The sequence below is a fragment of the Phoxinus phoxinus genome, assembly GCF_949152265.1.
Source record: "Phoxinus phoxinus genome assembly, chromosome: 3".
Taxonomy (NCBI): Eukaryota; Metazoa; Chordata; class Actinopteri; order Cypriniformes; family Leuciscidae; genus Phoxinus; species Phoxinus phoxinus.
Genome location: NC_136878.1, coordinates 18,806,385 through 18,829,981, shown reverse-complemented (window position 1 = coordinate 18,829,981; position 23,597 = coordinate 18,806,385). Strand labels below are relative to the sequence as shown.

General features: G+C 39.1%; 1 protein-coding gene across 2 annotated transcripts in view; it reads right to left on the bottom strand.

Annotated features, from left to right (window-relative positions):
• The window catches only part of zzef1 (zinc finger, ZZ-type with EF hand domain 1), a 49,369-nt gene that overhangs the window by 4,797 nt on the left and 20,975 nt on the right, over positions 1-23,597 (bottom strand). For both annotated transcript variants that reach the window (XM_079608352.1, XM_079608353.1), the window contains exons 30-53: positions 22,945-23,109; positions 22,726-22,845; positions 22,152-22,313; positions 21,366-21,495; positions 20,946-21,084; positions 20,610-20,775; positions 19,371-19,633; positions 19,084-19,253; positions 18,832-18,970; positions 18,406-18,572; positions 17,962-18,242; positions 16,303-16,477; positions 16,008-16,140; positions 14,283-14,518; positions 13,841-14,158; positions 13,509-13,609; positions 12,658-12,793; positions 12,216-12,575; positions 11,926-12,069; positions 11,663-11,831; positions 9,720-9,818; positions 6,278-6,443; positions 5,318-5,468; positions 25-96 (exon numbers count right to left, since the gene is read on the bottom strand). In XM_079608352.1, the coding sequence (XP_079464478.1) occupies positions 25-96; positions 5,318-5,468; positions 6,278-6,443; positions 9,720-9,818; positions 11,663-11,831; positions 11,926-12,069; positions 12,216-12,575; positions 12,658-12,793; positions 13,509-13,609; positions 13,841-14,158; positions 14,283-14,518; positions 16,008-16,140; positions 16,303-16,477; positions 17,962-18,242; positions 18,406-18,572; positions 18,832-18,970; positions 19,084-19,253; positions 19,371-19,633; positions 20,610-20,775; positions 20,946-21,084; positions 21,366-21,495; positions 22,152-22,313; positions 22,726-22,845; positions 22,945-23,109 (4,162 nt within the window). The remainder of the gene's footprint in view (positions 1-24; positions 97-5,317; positions 5,469-6,277; positions 6,444-9,719; positions 9,819-11,662; positions 11,832-11,925; positions 12,070-12,215; positions 12,576-12,657; positions 12,794-13,508; positions 13,610-13,840; positions 14,159-14,282; positions 14,519-16,007; positions 16,141-16,302; positions 16,478-17,961; positions 18,243-18,405; positions 18,573-18,831; positions 18,971-19,083; positions 19,254-19,370; positions 19,634-20,609; positions 20,776-20,945; positions 21,085-21,365; positions 21,496-22,151; positions 22,314-22,725; positions 22,846-22,944; positions 23,110-23,597) is intronic.

Here is a 23,597-nt window from a genome sequence, read left to right as displayed (position 1 = left end):
CCATAGTGGCTGTGGTTGTCTTACCTGTGCAGTGCGAATTACCAGCTGTTCATTGGTAGTGAGAGCAAGAAGGTACTCTTGCAGAACGTCCTGCTCCTGATGGACAAATGAAAAGACACATACCAGCTTCAGTTTTCACCCACAACATGAACTGAACACATTTGATATAGAAAACAAGCTGCAATTATTCTATAGCACTTGCCAGGAGAGCAATCTGATGAGAGGCCAGTTCAAATCAAGGCCAGTTAGACAGACTACACTGTTATTCACCATAGACTGACTCAACATGAGCTGTTAATCTGGGGTTTGGAACAGCACCATACTGTTGATGACATGACTCTGAATCAAACCAGACATCATCTAAATCAGCCCTGCCGCTGCGATCTAATTTCCTGAGGTAGGAGTATTTGCACTCTTCCAGGTATTTCACATTGATCAAAGTCTAAAGCCTATTTCTGTTACACATAATCTCCAGGGAACTTTTGAGGGTGCATGGTGGAACCCTGGAACCGTAAAGCCAATATAAACGTTACGTAAAGTATGCATAGCAATACAGTAAAGTCGATTGTTTAAAAAAAGTATTGTGTTGTTAAAAAAACCCCTGAAAAGTCAGAGAATATGTTCATGTGACGGTAAACAACACACAACGAGGTTGATAAGGCTAATGCATACTCATGCACCAATTGGCAGGAATTAGCCATAGATTGTTAAAATGTGCTCATAAAACTCCAGATGGCATGCTAGGCTAGAAATGTGAATGCTAATGGAAAATGGGACAAGAACAGCACAAAAGTTATTGTAAGGCCCAATCCCAATTCTACCCCTTTCCCCTTCGTCTACCCCTAACCCTTCGCCTTCCCCTTCCCCTTGACCCTTGAAACAGAGTGGCAAGGCGTAGGGGTGAAAATATTCCCCTAAGAAATGGGACACCACTACTACACCGTTACACGTCATTATACGTCGTCGCCTACGTCACAGGAGATGCGCCGATGTTTATCACAAACTTCCAAGATGCACAGGACTTGTTTTCTGTGGTGTTGTATTAACACGTTTGAGGTACAGACCTATGTTTGTCCTATTTTGACCTATTTATTTATTTACTGTGTGAAACTGTGTGAAATACGACATTGTGTGGCGTTCATGTGCGTTCAACTCATAAATACGATCTTTACGAGATGACTTGAACGCACCAGTAGCTTGTGTGCTTTGTTCGGGGGAGAGGAGATTTTTTTACAAACGTTTCTTTGAAGGAACTGACCGTAAATATGAACACAAGATTGAATGTAACATAAAGTAAATCATTATTTGTTGTTAAAATACTTATTAAACTCAACAATTCTTACATTTATGGTCTAATTTTTTGCTTGGGCAGCCATTTTGCGTCTGTAGCCGGTGTATGCAGTGACACTTCTCATACCCCTTCGTTTGAAGTGTGGTCCCGAAAAATCTTCGTTTGAAGGGCTATCTGGCCCTTCCCCCTAGCCCTCCCCCTCCAACCAAAAGAGAATCGAGACAGCCCTACCCCTTCACGTGCACGAGCAAAACAGAGGGGAAGGGGTAAGTGAAGGGGTAAGGGGTAGAATTGGGATTGGCCCTAAATCTCCTTAAAAACATTTAAAGGGAAGTTTGCATACAGATATCAGTGTTCAGTCACTTTGATTTAAGACATTTATAAATGTTACACAAGATGTCTACTTCAAATAAATGCTTTTGGATTTTATTTACAGAGAATTTTGGGGAAAAATGTATGGTTTCCACGAAAATAATAAACAGCACAACTGATATTAATAAGAATGGTTTCTTGAGCAGTAAATCAGCATATTATTTAGAATGATTTCTGAAGGATCATGTGACACTGAAGACTGGAGTAATGATGCTGAAAATTAAGTTTACCATCAAATAAATAAATGACGTAAAAAAAAAGAAGTTATTTTAATATTGTAATAACATTTAAAACTATATATATTTTTATTTGCCTCTATTCACTAATCATGCTGAAAAAAAATAAAACATTACATAAAGTGAAGTGGTCTGTGAAAGCGCTATAAAAATGCAGTCCATTTACCATTTAAAGGGTTTACTTCATCCACAAATGAAAATTTTGTTCTTCTGCTGAACACAAAAGAAGATATTTTGAAGAATATGTATGAGGGAAAAATGGGACCCATCAACTGATTCTTCAATATATCTTCTTTTGTGTTCAGCAGCAGAAAGAAATTCATACAGGTTTTGAACAACTTTAGGGTGAGTACATTTTTCATGTATGAGCGAACTAACCCTTTAAATGTAAATAACTGTTTTTCTACATAAAAACATTAAAAAAACTAAGATGCATCCATTGCAATATCCTGTTCAGTCTCCTTAACCTTGTCAAACATCCTTACTGAGAGCTCATGAATGGATTGCCGTCAATGCTTTGGGTTAACAGAAGCCGGTCAGATCGCACTTTACTTCGACACCCAAACGAACAGCATCTAGACATCTGAATGCTTCTTGACAGAACTCTCTGAAGACTGTGGAGAGGCTGCAGCTTTTGTCATGTCAGAACACATTCAAAACCACTTCCTCTGTGAAGGAGGTTTTTTTTTGTCATCCAGCAGAAATGTGTGTTACTACACTACAGGAGAGGAAGACATAGCAAGTCTGAACGTCTTATCGTTTTTTTCTTCTTTCCGTCTCATTTCCGACTCAAACGTTGCAACAGCTGAGTTTTCAAATGCTGAAACGCTCTTTCAAATACGCGTTGACAATCTCCCATTAGTTCAGTGTTCTGATCCCATTTTCTATCGTTGCCTAACTGAAAAAAACCCCCAATAGATCAGTCATGATCAGTTCTGAGAAGAGCAGCGGTTGTGGTAGAGATTAAGGCTCTTCATAATGAGGCCAAACAGTATTGAGTGTCTACTACCGTAACCACTCAACACTCTCGCAAAACACTCACTTCATCCATTTGCCTGTCAGTCCTCAACACTAATGCTCACTTAAACAGATCTCATTCAAACACACACACACACAAACAAACCACTTCATATTCGAGTCCAACTTGGCTGTTAAAGCGTTATGGCTCAGTGATGAAAGAGTAGTCATAAAAACTTTCCTCCCATTCACAGGGTCAAAGAAAGAGAGCCATTCACTCAGACATTACCCGACATGGCTGTTTATATCTATAAATATCATGTGCTGCATATGTTCATATGCATCTCTCTGAACTGTCTGTGTTTTATGGTGTTCTTGAAGACTATTTTGACTTACTTTAAATACAAGGAGCAGGTGTCTTAGTGCCCCCTAGTGCCCACTTTTGTCTCTCCCACGCACTTATAAAATGTTTGGAAGCTGAAGCCACTTTTACATATGTATAAGTCCTTGCATTATATAACAAAAATATCTAAACACGTGGATTTTATTTTTAAGAAATATAGCAAAACACACTAAGTAAAACATTTCCCCAGTTTAAGTTTGTTACGTTCCAAATTATAAACAATAGGCGTGTTTAAAACTAAGACAAAGTATGTTGACACTGCTTGTCAAACATTAGTGTAACAGTTACTGTGATGAACTACACCTGTGGTTACTCTGCTATGAACATGAGAGAAACTCACTTCATACATTCACTTAAAAATGACCTTGAAAGCAATTGGTAAAAACTCATTGCATTCAAATACTTATTGTTAACCAGTGAAAAGTGCCCAAATACTCTGCATTCACATGAAAAAACTAAAGAGATAGACAAAGAAAGACAAATATTGAAGTCTGTATCTATGTTGTCTTTCACACATTGTTTAAGAGGCCACTGCAACAATTTACCATGAATATGGATGCAATCTGCGATGGATCTTGGACAATTTTGGATTGTTGCACATATATGTATGGATTATAAAGGAGATCCCGTTAAACCGTGAGTTTGAGCTGAGGATCCACCATCGGTAAACAGGACGTGTATTACAAACAGCCATAATGCTTTATCAAGTCTTGCAGACTACACCATGTACCAGTAAATGTGGCCATTAAGGCTAATGGCAGGCCTGTACGTTTCTGTGTGGGTGTTTCTATTATTTTTGGAGTTTGAGTGTAGCATACAAATGCTGAACTCTGGGACAGAGACACATACACACTCAATAGACAGTTGCGCATGTGGATATGAGAAATGCAGTAAATCATACGGGAAGACTCACTTTAGAGCAGCTCCCCTGACAGACACTCACAGACCCTGGCATGATTCAGACTGAATGAAATCTGACACTAAAAATCTAATGCTCTCCAGTCCAGTTTTTCACATTTCATCACAGAACTATTTCCTTGCGACAGCACAAAACAATTACTTGAACGTCACCTGGACGCCTCCCAGAATTCAATAAATATGCTCCATAAAAAGCAACTGTCCGGACAGAGCAATGCCAGGATAAATAACTTAATGGAGCATCAGGAATTTTGGAAGGGGACACATTTGTCACTGTTTTATCATCCCTATCTGAAGGACAGAACAATTCACATCTGTTACACATGCATGATCCTAAACGCATACCAAAATAAATGATGAAATAAAGATTAAGAAATCAAAGATACAGACAAATGATGCACCTTAAATGAAACTATACAAAAATGTGACTGATGTTATCACCTGATGTCACTTGCTTTCTATTTTAATATACTGTAAAATGTCATTCATTTCTGTGATGGTAAAGTTGAATTTTCAGCATCATTACTCCAGTCTTCAGTGTCACATGATCCTTCAGAAATCATTCTAATATACTGATTTGTTGCTCAAGAAAAATCAATGTTGAAAACAGTTGTGCTTCTTAATATTTTTTTGTGAAGTTGATCATTTTTCCCAGGATTCTTTGATGAACAGAAAGTTCAAACAAACAGTATTTATTTGAAGTAAAAATAACATTTGTGTATTTGCTGTGGCATCAAACTTTTTTACAACAGCAGTGTAAATAATTATTTAAAAGCATGCAAATATTTCAAATATCTCATAAAAAGGATTAGTGAAATGAAAATCAATTAATAATTTACAGTGTAAATGTTCCAAAATGGTGTTCAAAAATCCTGTGCTCTTTTTCTTTATGCCGCTTTTGCCATTCAATGGCTGAATTAAAAGGGGTTTTGGCAATTTCATTGGTGTTGGACAGACGTGATTGCGAACAGCATACGTGAGGGAATGTTCATTATTGCGTAAACCATTCATTTCAACAGCTAATTAGCTTTAATCGAAAAGATCTGTAGCTGAGGTGAATGCTTAAGATGGATTGCTTTCTCAAGAATGTTTTTAGAAGAGCTGCCTGAGAGGAAGAAGAGGAAGAAGATGGTCACTCACCATGGCCTTTGCTTCGGCGATGAAAAAGAGCTCTGTGAGAGCGCGGTGGAGAGGAAGGAGGACCGTGATGCTGGTGGGGTCCTGACTCAAACCACTTTCCATAGTAGTGAAGAGCTGCCACAGCGGCCGCAGAAGTGTAAGGTCACAACCCCTGTGTTAACACACACACACACAACAATCTAAACGTGAGGTCATTGCACTCTGAATGATCTTAGCTTTATCATTACTCATATTTGAACTATGTGGCCATCTCATTCACCCGATTAATGTTCTCCTTGCGGAGAGCAGGTGGTCATTTGCATGGGCTATTCCTCAACCTCGCTAACTCATCTGACACCACAGGTTAATGTCTCTATTTCTCTCAAACACGGTCTCTCTGCTGCTGCTGATGATGATGATGATGTAACTGTGTCCAAACACCATGGAAATTATGCAAATCAGCCTGACATGTGACCTTGTTGCCATGGGAACAATGAAGGCAGAAAGCCACTGTCAGATGCGTTATGCAAAAGCTGTGTTAATCTGGATGCTCAGTTGCTCACCAAAACAAAACGCACAAAAGAATGAGCCGGAGTAGTATAAACCACTCAAGAAGTGGTTGAGGAAAACCGCCAATAAGATGATATTAAATATTTGTGTGCTTAAAAGTCGGCCCCTAGATTCAATTTTCAAAAGCATTTCTGAACTCATGGAATTTCAGAAACAAGAAGAAAAGTTGCAGAGTGAGAGGAAGATAAGCTCACTTGAGGCGTGTTAAACTGGGTCAAGTTGGGCCTGCCATCCACAGAGTGCAGAACTGACCTGACAGAACCAGGCTCTGAAAGGAAGTTGCTGCCTCTTCTCTCCAGAATATTGGGTCAGCTATAAAGCACTGCAGGATGATGCGGCTGCCTTTTGTTGGTTTTAATAAATGCTGTCAGCTGTTAAAAAGCGCTATCAGAAAGGTAAGAAGGGACACACCATTGAGACGGACACTGCAGGAGCCGCAGCAGCAGATGAATGGCTTTCAGCCGCTGGTTTCCTGTTTGCCGACAAGCCACGCCCACCTGCCACTCCCAGATGTCAGACAGCGGGAGGTGAGTGAGGGCCTGCTCATCCGCTAGCATCTGCTTCAGGATCTCAAAACCTGTTCAGATTCAAAAACATAAATGTGAACATTATTTAAAGGGGTCCTATTATGTTCATCATTGTTCATGAGGTCTGCTACAATACACTTTTATTATTTAATGTAAAAAATAAATTAAAAAATAATAATTTACATTGTTGCAGCATCTGTTTTTTCACCCAGTGTCTGAACTCTGTTTTAGTTTAGATTTCTTTAAAAGCCACCTTTCAAAAAGCACAGTCTGCTTTGATTGGTCAGCCGGCTCCAGTCTATTATGATTGGTCTACTGCTTAGAGCGCGTGTCGGAAATGCAACGCGCCCCTTACCATAACCGGTGAGTATCAGCTCCGAAGGCTTCCTGAGGCATTGTAAACACTACTGTAACTAGGGCTGCACGATATATCGTTTTAGCATCGATATCGCGATGTGCTCCTCTGCGATAGTCATGTCGCAGGATGTGTGATGTCAAGTATAGGGACCGTAGTTGATCTGTGATCCGTACAGACCAGGCCCCACAGTTTGAAACGCATGTAATTCTGATTAATTGCCAAGTTTAACCATCATAGAGTGAAAGTTTATCATTTACACGGGTTTTAGGTTTAATCATTCAAGTGGTTTTAAGCCATTCAAGGAGAAGACGTTAAAAATAACTAATTTCGGAACAGCCAGTTCCGTTCTCTTCTGCCTCTCTCAGGGTTATTTTACATTTGATTATTCAATTTCTGTACCTGAATACTGTTAGACTTAAATGGAAAACATAAAGCACTATTTATTTCATTTGTATCGTTCTTCTATTATATTTATACAATATCACACAATGATTGAAGAATGATTAATTCTTTTCAGATACAGCTATTCAAGCCAGCTGGTGAAACAGTTTTCATATCGCAGAAAAACAAAATCTCGCAATGTCAGGTTTTTTCCAATATCGTGCAGCCATAACTGTAACTATGCTAACTATAACGCCAGTTCAACAACACACTACTAACGCAACTCAATCAGACGTCACCCCCTTTTTTGTGTATGCCTTGGGAAGGAATTATTTAAATGAGGAATATTGTGAGTTGTACGTTCCTGGAAGAAAACTCAAGACTACAATCAAGGCTTTTTAGCGAGTTCAGAAACAGTTTTTACTGATAATATGGAATAACTCTCTTTAGAGTGGAGTCGGACTTTGTGCTGTGTAACATTGCAGACCTTTTTTTATACCGTACTCAAACAGCAACATTACATACTAAAGACATTTTAAAATACACAGTAGGACCCATCTAACTTGCAAATTGAAAAAAAATATAAATTCACATGTGGGGCTGTTTTCTTTCTCTTGTTTACCCTCTTAAGCCTCATCTGTGAAAAAACAATGAGTTGGCAGACCTCATAAATAAGGCGCTGCTTTCATGGCTGGGGAAACTCATTTGATATTCCATTATAGAATAATAACGTCAGAAACAGAGCAAAAGGTGCACAAGTCTATTAATTCTTTGATTATAAGTGGACAAGGCTCAGGAAAGGGTTCAAAGTGACTCATGACTCACTGACAGTCATGATCAATCATATGCTCAGACGTTTATACTAAGGGCCAGTTCACAGAATTATTTTAAGTATACCAGTAAGTGTTTTACATTGTTTACCTAAGCAAACATGCTCTATATGGAGGAGTATGACTGTTGCACCCACGTTCTAAAACGTCTGTGTGTGAAAGGCCTTGGCACCTGGGTTGTGGATGAGAATTCTGTAATGGATAAACTTAACTGTAGGTATGATCAATAGATTGGTACCATAGCATTTTTTTTTTCTTTCATTCATCAATATCAGTAGATATTGGATAATGAAGTGTTCATGCTCATTTTGCATATTTTATCATTCTTTAAAACACTTATAATTTAACACTGTTAAATGTAATCTTACGTTGTTATTTTAGTATTATTTATATATTAGTAAGTGACAGTTACATGACGACGTGAAGGCTAATATGGTAACCCATACTCAAATTTGTGCTCTGCATTTAACCCATCAAAGTACACCCACATTAGGAGCAGTGAGTAGTTAACACACACACACACACACACACACACACACACACACACACACACACACACACACACACACACACACACACACACACACACACACACACACACACACACACACACACACACACACACACACACACACACACACACACACACACACACACACACACACACACACACACACACACACACACACACACACACACACACACACACACACACACACACACACACACACACACACACACACACACACACACACACACACACACACACACACACACGGCCGATATTCACCTCAGCACCCAGGAAGCGATTACTCGGCACCTCAGGCATTTCCTGCCGGTATTGAGAATCGAACCCGCAGCTTTCGGGTTACCAGTTTGACTGATGATGTTCATTTTTGATTATAATTATAATTTTAGTTTAAGTTCATTTTGTTTTATGCTTTTCTCAATTTTATCCGTTTTTGTTTTTATTTAATAATTCAGCTTTATTTTTATTTCAGTTTTAGTTACAGTAAATTTAGAACTTAAACTTATTTTATTTCAGTTCATTTTTATTTAGGTTTCAATAATTATTTTTAGTTTATTTTGGATTTATTTCAATTAATGAAAATGATTTTTAATAGTTTTAGTTTTCTATACTGTACAATATAAATCTCAAGAAGCCTAAATTCAGTATTTAAATGACTGATCGTAGTTTTTAGTGTTATATTTTTTCATTTATTTAGACAAATACTCAGATATACAATCATTATGGTTTAACAGTCAGTGTTAGTGACATGTCGCTCTGCATTTTCTGTCCAGCATTAGAAGTAGCTCACTTGTCACTGCCAAAACCACGAGAGTTCACCCAACTGACTGCCTTCATTCATTTTAAATGTTAGTTATGATGGGAGGGTCGGCAGGGCCATTGATTGTTTTTGGGGCTGTTAACGCTCTCACACGCTGAGAGACACGTCCGTGCACACCGACCCCCTCTGATTCTCAAACTGCAGTGTAAATGAAGCTTACTACTGAAAATAAGCAAGAGAGACACCAACATTACATCCCTAAAAGACTGTAAGAATTCAAGTCTCAAGTGAAATGCTTAATGAATAAGATGGACATTTCTTTTTTTTGTGGCTTATTAGAGGGTGTACTTGTAGAGGATAGTACCCAGACAGGGAGATGATGACAGCACAGGTTTAAGAATAACAGTGGCTAGAGGACATTGGTCACAGACATCAAGAGTTATTAAGTAAATGACTGCAAAAGCGTACCAGTTTGGAAGCGCCCTCGATGGCCACCAGTCACAGTGAACTTGTAGCCCCATTCTGTGTTACTCATATCTGATATAAACCTGAAGTAGAGAGTGTCCCCTACAGGAGAAAGAGAAAAAAAGAGGTTTTCATTTGTCATTGTAACTAAAGTTAAAATGCATGTACATCAGCAGATATACAAATGCAGGAAACCATATGTGAACCCTTTAGACTGACCTGGATCTCTATAAAAAGTGGACATAAAATTAGTTTGAATCCATCACAACAATTGACAAACACATTTTGCTTAAACCAGGGTTTTTTAAAGTGGGATCCAGGGACCTCCAAAGGGCCACAAAAGGGGTGCCAGGGGTCAGTGAAAATTTTTAGAGAAAAAGAAATCAACATATATAAATAAATATTTATTAGATATTTATTAAATACTGTAAGTTTAATGCAACAGATGTAACAAGGACACTGTAAAATAAAGTGTTACCAATTATTGTATGTACTTACCATAGTAATAACATTAAATTACGCATAATTACATGCAACTAACCCTCAACCAAACCCTAATCCTACTATAGTAAGTACATGTTGTTAATTATTACTCAGTACTTAAATATATAATTACACTAACAATGACACCTTAAAATAAAGTGTAACCCAATAACTTTGGAAAACTTTGTATATTCATTTTTTTTTTTTACTGTTTATCTTAATATTCTATATTATTATAATTAATTACATGTATTTTTTTTCTCCAAAAAGCTTTCAAACTTAATACAAAGTCAATATTTTCCAAATTATATTTTAACTATTTGCTTTGGTCTTCGTATAGAGAAAAGTCAGTTATTTGATTTGGGAAGTATTGGATATAATATCTGGTTGGTTTTCTTTTTGGCAGCATAAACTCCACCAAACGTTTCCTGTACTTGGATCAGACCAACACAAAGGTCAGGAAGAATACTGGGCATCTTTACAGTTTCAGTTTAGCTAAGAGCAAACCATCATGTTTGTGTACTACTTTTGAAAAGCAGACTTAGGGTGCCTTCACATCTGTAGTTCTGTTCATTTGGTCCGGACCAAGGTCGAAAAATAATACTTTATAGCATCAGGCGTTTTGGTTCCTTTTCACACCACACTGATTGCTCTGGTCCAAATCAGTTGATGAAACGAACCAAAATGCAGTCACGTGACAATATCCACATCACTTGTTGGCCAGATGTGTCTTGAATGTATTTCCATAACTGCACTTCGATTGGTCAGAATTAACGTGCGTGGAAATTCCAACTCTTGGAAGTAAAAAAAAAGAGGAGGAAAATCCAGCAGACAACGTGCCTCTTTTTACTATGGAGAGACGACTGCGCGGGCTGATTGTATCCCTGGTCATAGTTTATTATATAGTTCTACACCACTTTAGGCAAACAATAACATTTGAGAATGAAGCGATGATGCGGCTTGAAAATAATGTTTTAATAAACAAACGCAAGTCACTTCAGGAGACGACGTGCATTAATGTTGCTAAACAGTGACATAATACACAGCGCAGCTGACTACGGCAGCTGGTTTAGTCCAAAAATGTTCTTTGGCAGTTGGGTCTGTTCGAGGTCGGATCACGTTCTCACCACAAACGAACCGCTCCAGAGTTCGTTTGAAAGAGTACCGAGACCACCTCAGTATGCTTGTTTGGTCCGCTTTTGGTGCACACCCGAGTGCGATTGCTGCATTAACACCTGCCCAAACGAACCGCACCAAGGGGGACAACGAACTCTAGTGGGATTCAACCAAACTAATTGAAGAAGGTGTGAAAGCACCCTTAGTCTCTTGATATGATTTAATTATATGACCAATTTATGCAGAAATTCAGACCAATTCTGAGGCCAAACCAAGTAAACGTGAGTCTGTTATGATTTATTTATAAACCACTAGCACTCAAACATGTCACTTTCTCAAACTCTCACCAGGAATCTCAAAGTCCGTCCATTTCTGGTGAGAACCACTGAAAGTGTGCAGGTCCTGCAGGAAGTCGCTACTGCTGGCCATCAGGAGCTCGTCACATCCTTCCTCTGTGTGACAGCGCGAGTCGAACTTCACAGACAGGAAGATCGCTCCAGGGATGTGCACCTTATCCTGAGACAATGCAAAAAGGATGACACTGAGTTGACCAGAAAGACTCAATCATGATCAAAGGATTTTGAGTAAAATAAAAAAATGGAATTCATACCTCAAAGTTGGTATTGTTGTCATAGGGGTGCTTGGACTCCCGGACCTGCACGGCCATCCCAGGCTCCTCCATAAACTGACATGCAGTCAGTGACAGATTACCCAGCATGCTCTGGCTGCAGCCCCTCAGTACCTTCTGCAAGATCTGAGATGCAATATATGAGGAAGAATTTGATGCTAGTAATAATGGTACAGTTTCATTGAAAGAAACAAATACTTCCTGCCTGTAAATTTTCTCAACTCACTCACAGGTTTGCCATTTTAGATCCTGACTACAAATCCCCTTCTCACCTTCTCCCACATCGGTCTCTCCTCTAGTTGCATGAGCATGTCCAGTATGTAGGCCATGTGAGAAGCTCCACTCAGCTCAAGGTCTTCCTCTCTGATGGGTGTGTCAGAAGGCCAGTTGGCCAGCAGTGTCGCCAACACATGACGCGCGTACAGGATAGCAATGGCCTCATTCACCTTGAAGAGGTACTGTCGCACTGCCTTGTTACTGCGGGCGTCCAGCTCTTTATGCAACAGAGCTGAGCTTTTGGTGCGCCGCTGTTTGGCGTAACTCAGCTGCAGGTCACTCTCGCTGTTGGTGATAAGTTTCTGTGTGATGACGTTCGTTTCTTCTGTGGCTCGTTCACACCGGGTGGGTTTAGACTAAGGTCAAAGAAAGTAGAGTGAATTAACTTAATTTACTCAAGATCACAAAATATAAGTTTAATCTTAAAATGAGTCTTACCACACAGGGCACAATGATAATATCAGTATCTACAGCCTTGGTGCTTCTTTCCTCAGAACGAGGTCTTTTAGATGGTTGCCACTTCTGTGCCAGCGTACGAATAGTCTCATCGGTTTTTATAGCATCACCGTCAAACCTTTGAGATGATATTTTAGAAAAAAGGATAATTTAAGAGAAAGTCTTTAATTTTGTTTAACACAACTGAGTTACACACAATATTTATTTACAATTCTGCTAATAAGTTTGCACACCCCTCACAAAATTTTGCACAATAACTTTAGCACTGTGTAGATATTAAGGATCGATAAAAATGGATGATCCTATTTAAAATATTTTTAAAAATATGTGTTTTATAATAAACCGCTCACTGAGAGATTACAGATCAAAAAGTCACTGATGCACAGATTTGTGTAATTTCAGTCAAACTATGGGCCAGACTAACAGTTTGCGCCAGCAAAAACCCCTTTTTGCCGTTAATAAACTACTGTCAGGATTGACTAAAGACACGCAGTGAAAAATTAGTGCTGAAAAGAAGTGAACAGTTATTTTTACGGCTGACCTTATTGCATATGCAGTTGTAGGAGTTCTTTCAGATGCAAAATTTATGGGAGGAGAGTATTTAAATGAATCATGCAAGGTGATCACGAGAAGAACTTTACACTCCCATTGGCGCTTTTTTGGAATTGCGCTCTCACGCTAATTTGCCCTAATTAGTAAATCTGACCCTGTGTCTCTTATTTTTTCATATATTATTTCTGATACTGCAAGGGGTATGCACATTATTAAGCTCATTCATTATAAATGTAAAACTTGACTATATAACAGAAATGCTAATTTAAAGTGTGACTCACCTTTTCTGCACCTCAAGGAAGAAAGAGTCGGTCCTCTTCATCTGGAGCTCATACATGGCTCTCAAGATGTGCAGTGGGGCATTGAGAGCATCATGTGTAATCTAAGAGCAAGACAAATATCAGAGCTAATTATTCCTCTACATACTAATTTCTACATTCTAGTACTGTGAATTATCCACCCCCTTTTACTTCTCCAATTCAGCTGGTGAGGAGCAATTACAACACTCAACCAATCTGATGATTCAAGATCTTGTTCTTCTCAAGATATGAGAAGAACAGAAGGAGGTGAAAAAGGCCCACATCTAACAGAGGATGAGTGTCTGAACCGTAACCTGGAAACAGATCTTTGTCTCTTCATCCAGTCCTTCCAGTGGATCCAGTCTGTTTGGATCAGCATCATCAGCGCAGCAGCTGGAGTGATCAGAGTCATGCTCTTTCTCTCTCTCCTTCTCTCCATCGGTCTCGGTGTCTCCGTCCTCTGCCATGGAGTGGATCTCTCGCTTGGAGGAATAAAGCATGATGGAGAGGATCTCTAGGTCTCGCAAAAGCCACATCTTGCTGAAGCCTGTGCCCTTGCTGCACTTACGGACCAGGAGCTGCATCAGGCCGGAGCCTTGGATGGCCTCCTGGGCTTGATCCACACCGTGCTTCTGCAACAAAGGAAAACATGACCACTCAAGACTTGTTGTGTATTTATATAATGACCCCAAAATGTATTTGGAAACTAAAGTTTATATAATGTGTACACACAAAGTTTAGGCGTCAGATGAATACCTTCAGAGTGTTATAGAGTCCTTTAAGAGCGAGAGAGAGCACCCAGGTGGCCTCCACAGCATCTTGGGCGCTGCTCTCCACCTCGACCTGCAGCAGGTGACTCACAATAGAGGTGAAGTTCTTCAGGTAGCAGCTCAGGTGGGCGGAGGTCAGGGACACAGCCTGTCCCTCATGAGACTCCACATCATTCCTACTGCTGCTGCTCTCATGGGCCTGGACTAACTGGTAGTCTTTCACTGAGAGGAAATACAGTAGACACAGAAAGTCGCATTAATGCCATTTTTTACCATTACTTGTTTTGAGTGACCATGGGTGTTTCTGAAATGTCCTCTACGCAGCCATTAACTGAGGTTAAGAAGTCCTAGTTGAATGTTTATTGAACATCCTGTCTACTAAGATGTCTTCATCGACTTCAATTCTGAAGTTACAATTCTGCTACGCACAACATACTTTCAGTGGTTGAAATTTGAAAGCCAGTTCAATCACAAAAACACTTGTTGTTTTTCAGCATATGCTTGTTTTACAATAGAAAAATACACATTGCAGTCATCAAATATTTGCTGTTATATTTAAAGCCTTAGGCTGCGTTTACACTTGACATTAACATGCAACCTGTATCCGGATTTTGTCCACATACACATTGAAAAGAGAAGTGTAAGCGTGCTTCTGATCGGAATGTTATCGGAGGACGCATTGTGATTGGATCTCAGTGTAATGTAAAAGCAATCCAGCCATCGTGTCTGCATTCACAGGTGGACGTCGTATAAATCCCCGCCCAGTCTCCCTACGTGGCTGTCAGAAAATAATGTCCAGACGCAGTTTAGACAAATTAAACTTATTTAAACCTTACAATAAATGTCAATATTTAAAACAGTTTATTTAGACTCACATGATACTGTGTCTGTCATTTTTCATTTTAATTGTGCAACATTATCTGAACAAGGCGATCGCCTGTACAATCACAGCTGTGATCAGTCATGAGATCTTAATGAAGAGCGTGCGCTGCTTAGCCAGAGGAATAAACTTTTTATTTTTTAATGTTTTAAATGTTTAATGTTTTTATTGTTTCAGCATGTTTATTAATCTCCCATATAGTCATTGCACGCTATATACGGTAACCTTAAACCCCCGATGATCGATGATGTGACAGTTTAACATGATCAACCCAGTTATTTTTTTATGATCAACTCTGGAAGTATTCCTTCATTCAAAAAACTTAATTTGATCTAAGACTGGAGATTGCACAGGAAAGTAAAGTGAGTGAGTGAAAGCAATTGGGACATTGATTAATTTGTATCATCTTTACTCTTATTTTGGTGTTGTGCTACAGACCTAATTTAAATATTATGCAAAAACAGAAATCCGGTTATCCAGATACAGAGGCAACTTAATATGAACAAATGTAAACACACCGTGTCCTGATTGGCTAATGATCCGATCTGCTTGATTGGATCATGGTGATCGCATGTAAATGCCAAGTGTAAACACAGCCTTAGAAGCCAGTAAGTTTACTTAAGAGGTAACTTCATACAAAAACAGTCTGTTAAACAAGGGAGTAAAGCAGACACACCCTTTGTAAATGAAGGTGGGTTTGAATATCATTGGCAGTCATGTGATTTTAGACCGTGCTGAAAGACTCGTGCAGCTCTGGTATTTTTACAGCTGAGAAAATTTGAGAGATGAGTGTGATAAGTGTGAAGAACCCATTGACAGCTCTACGCGCACCTGTTCTCCTCTTGCGAGTCTTGACGTCCACCACAGCAGCTCTGTTCTTCTCAGTGAAGTGTTTGAGCAGAATCATGCTGTGCTGTTCGTTGGCATTATCGATGAACACAGCCTGAGTCCCCATGCACAGAACCTAATATCAAGAGACACATTAATTATGAGCAGGTTTTTCAAAATGTTTGCATCTTCAAATAAGTGTGATTGTAACAGCACATTGTTATATAATTCTACATTTAACTTAATACAGGGCTACATTAAGTGTGTTAGCGTGCACGTGTGGCATGTTCGTTCATACCTCAGGGAATCCCACGAGCACCAGCAAAGTGAAGAGGTTGGTTCTCTTAAGTTGCTGTGGTAACTGCTGGATGCAGTGATCAGTGAAAGCTGCCACAACAGCACACCACTGTGAAGAAACATTCAGGTTCCGCAAGATGTCCGCCACTGAACATGCCCAATCCAGACCGATACGACTGTTGGACACAGACATGTGAAAAGTGTTATATAAAACATCATTTTGTTAAGAATTCAATTAAAAATATATCAAATACAATAACGGTCCAACAAAGCTAAAGTAAAAATAAAAATAAAAATAAATACTAATTCAGCAAAATGTTTCATTGTCTCTTTTAAACAGTAACATAAAAAAAAAAAAAAAACTTTTTTTTAGAAAGGAGGTCTCTTATGTTCACCAAAGCTGCATTTATTTGATCAAAAATAAAGGAAAAACAAATGGACAGTTTTGTATTTATCATTATTTTAAAATGGCACGGCAAAGCTGGATTTTCAGCATCATTACTACAGTCTTCAGAGTCACATGATCCTTCAGAAATCAAGCAGATTTTCATGCTGATTTACTGCTCCAGAAACATTTCTTAGTACTACCAAAATTGAAAACCGTTGTGCTGCATAATATTTTTGTGGAAAACATGATGCAATGTTTTAGGATTCTTTGACAAACAGAAAGTTCAAAAACTAAATTTATTTGAAATAGAAAACTTTTGTTAATGTCTGGTCAATTTAATACAATAAAGTATAAAATAAATATATTTTACTGACCCCAAACTGACACTGTACATCTAAATTATTATTTAAAGGGATAGTTCACTTTGAAATTAAATTTTGGTATGTTTTAGCTTACCTCAAGGGCATCCAAGATGTAGGTGTCTTTTTTCCGCAGTAGTTTCAATTTTTATATTTTTAGGTCAAACCGTTCTTGTCTGACAGTCATATCATGCAGGTGCGCAGACTGGTGCATAGATGTATACACTAGATGTCGCCTTGGCTACGGCAGTTCATTGGAACGAATGTCTTTAATGCAAAATCTAGTGTATATACATCTATGCACCAGTCTGCGTACACGTCACACAGAAGGAAGCGCCCGCGCCCTCAGATCACTTGGACTTGGCTGTGTATAAGAGGTAAAAACGATAAAAATACCATTCGTTTTCTCACACAAACCGCTCGTTTCGTGTCTTAGGCCATCAATGTGTACTTACGATGGGGAATTGTTTAATTTGGACGATGGGGAATTGTTTTAATTTGGACTCTGTGTATGCTCTTTGAAACAGTGACCGTAGACCTGCATGATATGACTGTCAGACAAGAACGGTTTGACCTAAAAATATCAAAATTTAAACTACTGCGGAAAAAAAGACACCTACATCTTGGATGCCCTTAAGGTAAGCTAAAACATACCAAAATTTAATTTCAAAGTGAACTATCCCTTTAAGTGGCTTTGCAATGGAAGCATTGTTTATAACATACAATGTAAGTATCATAAATACATTAATATGGTGCTAAATGCATTTTATTATAGGTCAAAATGCACATAGCACAATATTTATACAATATTTAACAGTAAAATATGTTCAGCTGAGCTCTGTCTCCCTACTCAGGTTGAAGACCTCTAATACACATCATATTCAGCCATATGTTACATATTACATCACACTACCTGTCCAGACACACTGCTCCCAGACTGAAGAGCAGTTGAGTGGTCTTCCAACCAGGAACATTAAGTGCTGCTCCATCTCCGAGGGTAAGGAGCTCAAATTTCTCTGTCAGTGCCTCTGACACAGCTGCATCAGCCTCAGCAGGAGCAATCCTTAACAGAAGCTGTCCCAGAAGACCTAGTGTCAGGTGGTATGTTTCATTGAGACAGCCGGCATTCGAGATGACCACTCTGAACAGCAGTGGCAGGATGGGACTCAAGCTGGACAAAGATACTGGGCTGCCCTATAGAGGATTACATTTGTATATTAGCATATTTTGTAGAATAGAAATGTGAAAAACAAAAGATGCATTTAAAATGGTTTCAAATCAAACATTTTCCAAAGTAATCTCTGCCAACAAAACAAAAGCCAGCAATTACAAATTAAACTGGAATCTTTGTTGTTACCGGTTTGGTTGCAGGCAACATGGCTGCCAACAATCCTAGAATTCTCTCTCTGGAGCATTCAGCAAACACGTGTTCCTGTAGCGGCCCCCGGGCTGTCTTTTCCTCCTGGTCTTTATATGCGTCCACATTTTCTGAGGTAGGAGATGTGATAGTATCTCCACTTGACTCTGAGACACACACAAAAATTATATACACTAAATTAGCTACCTATAATGCTGTCACAACATCTTTACTCTAGTAGTTTTGTCCCCATTTACACCTTTTATGTTCTGCTGTCTTTGATTGAATCCCACAAGACATTCAAATGCAACAAATTTACACCAAAAGCAGAAATCAAACTTTGACTAAATAAAGATATTATACTGTAGACTAGAGCTCTTGATTATTGAAGAGTACTCGAGGAAAACGAAACCCCCACAGGCTCACCTCTGACTCCAGGGGACAGTGTGTCCTCACTGGACACAGAGGGTGTCTGACTTGCACTGGACGAGTCTGACGTATCTTCAGAGACCAGCTTCCTCCTCCTCGCATCAACTTCAGCATTAGGCTCCTGCTTTTGGGGTTTCTTGACAAGAGGGAAAAAACCAATATCATGAGGACAGATTGTACTTTTTTTTAAGTTAAAGAGGATTGATTTTTTTTTGTCACAGATAATGTAGTATATGTGCAGTGACTGACTCTGTCTCCAGGTAGCAAAGGGGAGCAGATAGCTGTAGTGCTGCTAGGCAGTGAGGAGGTGTCTGTGCTGCTGATGTCCTGAGAGGAGCCAGCCGTGGCAGGACACAGTTCACTCTCTGTGGCCGATTCATTCGAAGAAAGCAGGGACAGCAGGGCAGAGGCTCGTAAACCTACAGGAGACAACAGCAACTCTAACTATACATACAAACCCCTTTAGACTTCCATTTCTAGTTAACACACATAATATAATTCCTAACAGATCATGAACATTCAAATATACCGATTACCTTTCCCAGTCTGTCCCTTCAGCAGGCACTCGTTGATGATGTCAGAGCAGTGGGTCTGCAGAGCGCTGGCATAACCGAGGGTGACATCATCCAGAGGCTCTCCGTCCTGCGCTCTCTCGCTGACCAGCTCAGAGGTGAACAGGGCGAGGGTGGCAAAAAGAAGCCAGGAGTAGTTATGTATGTAGGGCTGGATGAGTCTGTGGCGGTCACTGATGCGGATGGTGACCATAGGGTACACTGTGATACGGTGGGTGGGCAGATGGCTGGAGAGAGGGGAAAATGTATAAGTTTGTATACAGTGTGAGTGTGTGTGTATATATTATATTATACATGTTTATTTTAAAAAAGTTTTTGGGAATGGTTTATACTTTAATTACCATTGTTTAGTTGCGGTCTCAGACTGTAAACAGCCCATACATGCTAGTGGTTGTCTTCACGATTGTGTGGCATGTGTATTTAAGGGTGTGCGATATTGAAAAAATCTTGATATTTTCTGGGATTTTAGAAACGATAATGATAATTAAACTATATTTTGCTGAGTGTGACAGCGTGTTATTGTGCTGGTACTTTTGCAGGTTGAAGACTCCCATGGACATCTGACTCCTAAAGTGTTATTTACTTTAATTAAACTTATTTACCAATAAGTTTAAATTGATTTTTTACCATTTTTTGTCTTTATAAGTGCATTTTTTTTCTTACCTAATTAAATGCAGTAATATCATCACTCCTGAAAAATCCTCTCCCCCCTCTCCCTCTCATTTGATATTACTGCGCCGAGTCGAAGTGCTCCCAGGTGCTATTCCGCAATACATTATAGTTATCCATTTTACCCGCATAGAAAAGCACCACGTTTTATTTTGTGTCACCATACTTGGTCGTATAACTACTCGTGTAACTGTATTTAAAAAGGGAAAACATGGAGGTGTTTGGTCGCTTCTAACTTCATCTCTGTTTGGTCCCTAATGAATGAACTGGGCTAAGTGCTATCAAAGTGTCGCCGCACGCCAGAGCGATTGACTGCACGCACTGAGACGAGAGAGGTATGCATCAACTCGTCTTAGTTAAGGGAATAACATAGTTTAATATGAAAAAACGGTGGAGTATCCCTTTAAAAGGCTACATCACGCAGTGTATGCGCGGACTCTCTAGGATTGTTTTTGCAAAGTAAGGGACATATTTGATAATGTCAGATCCCACATTGTTAAAACAGATGATATTGCACACCCCTGCGTGTATTACCTGTCTGGGTATTTTTTGGCATTATAACAGCCAAAGCAAAGATCAAAGTCCTCACAGACATTACAGTTAATCCTGCTGCCCACAATAAGGCCCTGGCAGTGGTCACAGGCATACTCCATGTTGACCATCTCATGGTCATCCTCATGACCTTCTGGTTTAGCACCACCTGAACAAGAAGAGCAGAACTGTTCAACACACGTACTCCAGAGAAATGTGCTGCTGCTGCTGCAATAGACTCATTGCATAGTGTCTAACTTTATGTCATTGTAATAAATAAGTGGAAATAATGCTTCATGACAATGTTGCTTTCCCTTCATTATAGTGTAAGTGACTCACTGAGGAAGCAGGTCTTGCAGAGGTCCATGTCTGTGCACTGGAGGCACCGGTAGCGATGCCACGGTGCGATCCGCTCGCAGCCGTCACACGAAATCTCCACATTTAGCAGGTCGCAGTAGCGTGCAATGAACATGTGCATCTGCAAAGGTCACAGGTCAGTGAATGAGCACCAAAAATATACAATATGTGTATTGGGTAGGTTGCTTATGGAAGTGTTTGCAGGAATACATTCAATAAAGATGACAAGCATGATTAATAATGCAATACCTCCACCCAAAAGTTACTTTTTGTGTTAATTTAGCTGCGTTATTTAATTGTCTCCATTATTATAATTTTTTTTAATTAATGTGAACTTTGATGGTCTTTTGTGATTACAGTTTTACTGCACAGGAAAACATGTCTTTGATGTGATATCTGTACCTTTCTCTTGTCCTCCACTGAGGCCTGGCTGATCTTGTCAAACCATTTCTCAAACATGCCGTCCAAACACTCATCCATCCATTCACAGTTCCTCTCGTAGTCAGCGATCTCATCCTCCTCCGTCCACTGACTACACCACAATGTCACAAAGGACAGATGAGAAGCCAAATAAAACATTTGATACATTTTAAACATAGTTTGTGAGATTACGCCCTATTAACAGTTTCAATAATGCAAAACGACTAACAACAACAAAGCTCACGAAAGTACTAAAGACATGTTCAAGAACTACACGTTAGAAGTCAACAGATAATTGATTTGGACGTCTGTCTGCTCATTTTAACCCTCCTTTTATATGGAAGTCTTTTAACAATTGAAATCCCCGTGGCTGCGGTCATTCGTCATAAATTTAATAGGAAAAGATCTTTCCTTCAATTCTATTGGGACATTGTCAAAGTCATCATGAGCATCATAAATGAATATGGTTATAACAATACATCATTTTAATAGCGCACATGCTTCATGTGTCTTTTTTAATAAAAAATTAATAATAAGTTTACTCTAGATCAGTGGTTCTCAACCAAGGGGCCACAGGATGACTTCAAATGATTACTGGTAAATTATATTTAAAAAACAAACCTAATTTAAACACTAAAAACCCAAATAGATCAAGATGTTTTTATTTAATACACTGAATCAGAATATTCTGGAATCACAAAAAAGGTTGAATTCAAGTCAAAAAGGCTGAGAACGACTGCTCTAGATCTGTCCTAAGCCAGCTCATACCTGATGGCAATGTCATGAACACTGATGTTTTCCTGTGACATGGTGAGAAGAAGATCAGGCAGTTTGATGTCCTGAAACAGCGATAAATCTTCGGCCTCCCAGCTCATATCCAGCAAATGCAACAGACATGTCTGCACACATGATAGGGCAGGCAGCAGGACCCTGAGGACATAAAGACGACATAACGGGCATAAAACATAGAAAGGACATAAAAAAAGAATATGTTGAATATAAGGACTACAGCAGTTGTCCCAATTTATCAAGCATGTATTTGTAGTCCTAATGTGGCAACTTTATTATTAGCAACTTCTAAAGAAAAGGGTTTCAAAATTCATGTTCAGTGTATGACTATGTAATTTAAATTGTAGAACAAATGTTTAAAAACAGTAATTCTGGACGAGCACGCACGGAGCAGTTGGCAGCCATTCATATTGAGTATCGAACCAGCAACCTTCGGGTTACCAGTCTGCTCCCAATATTTTAACTATGACTTAATTATAAACTAATACTTTGTTAATGGTTTGTAATTTAAATTGTAGAACAAATGTTTAAAAACAGGGGAGAGAGAACCCACTTTTCGTTCAGTGCGTTGAAGCCCTGAACGGCCGCTACTAGCATGAGAACCAGCTGATGATGCGAATGCCTGACCAGCTCCCTCATCTCCTGCCCGCTGCCCGCCAACTGAGAAAAGTAACTGAGAAAGAAAGATGGAGTTAAAATAATGATTAGGATAGTACTATAAAATATTATTAGTACCATAAGAAATGACAGCCCATTTTTTTGGATTACATACTTGGTGAAATCTTTCTGACAGGCCAAGAGTTCCTGGAGAAACAAAATACAGGGTGCCTGGAAGAGGTGTGGTTTCCCCAGGGTGAGTATACACTTCTGCACGAGCTCCAGCACCTCACACACACTCAGAGCCTGTGCTTTCTTCAGAGCCAGAGTTTGAAGAACGCTGGACACACAGACACACACACACCTTTCATTACTACTGATCATGTCACCAAATCTGGAAATAAACAAAGTTTTAGGATTTTGACCAGAGGTTTGGGCTCAGTGAGACTATAAAGAAATAAAGCAGCACACTGCCTCCCACATTGATAACAAGAAATCTTTCTTAAGTAGCAAATCAACATATTGGAATAATTCTGAAGGATCATGTGACTGACGACTGGATTAATGATGCTGAAAATTCAGCTTTGTCGAATTGCCGTTATCACAGGAATAAATTACATTATAAAATATATTAAAATAGAAAACAAATAAATGCAGCCTTGAAAACCTTACAATTAGATATACCCAATTTGTAACACTTTATAACAAGTATACAGTAATAAAGTCCGTTGCAAATTATTCGTTTATAGTTAATTTATCGTTATATTATATATATACAAAGTAGGGACTATAATATCTTGTAGTCCCTACTTTGTTAATATATTAATA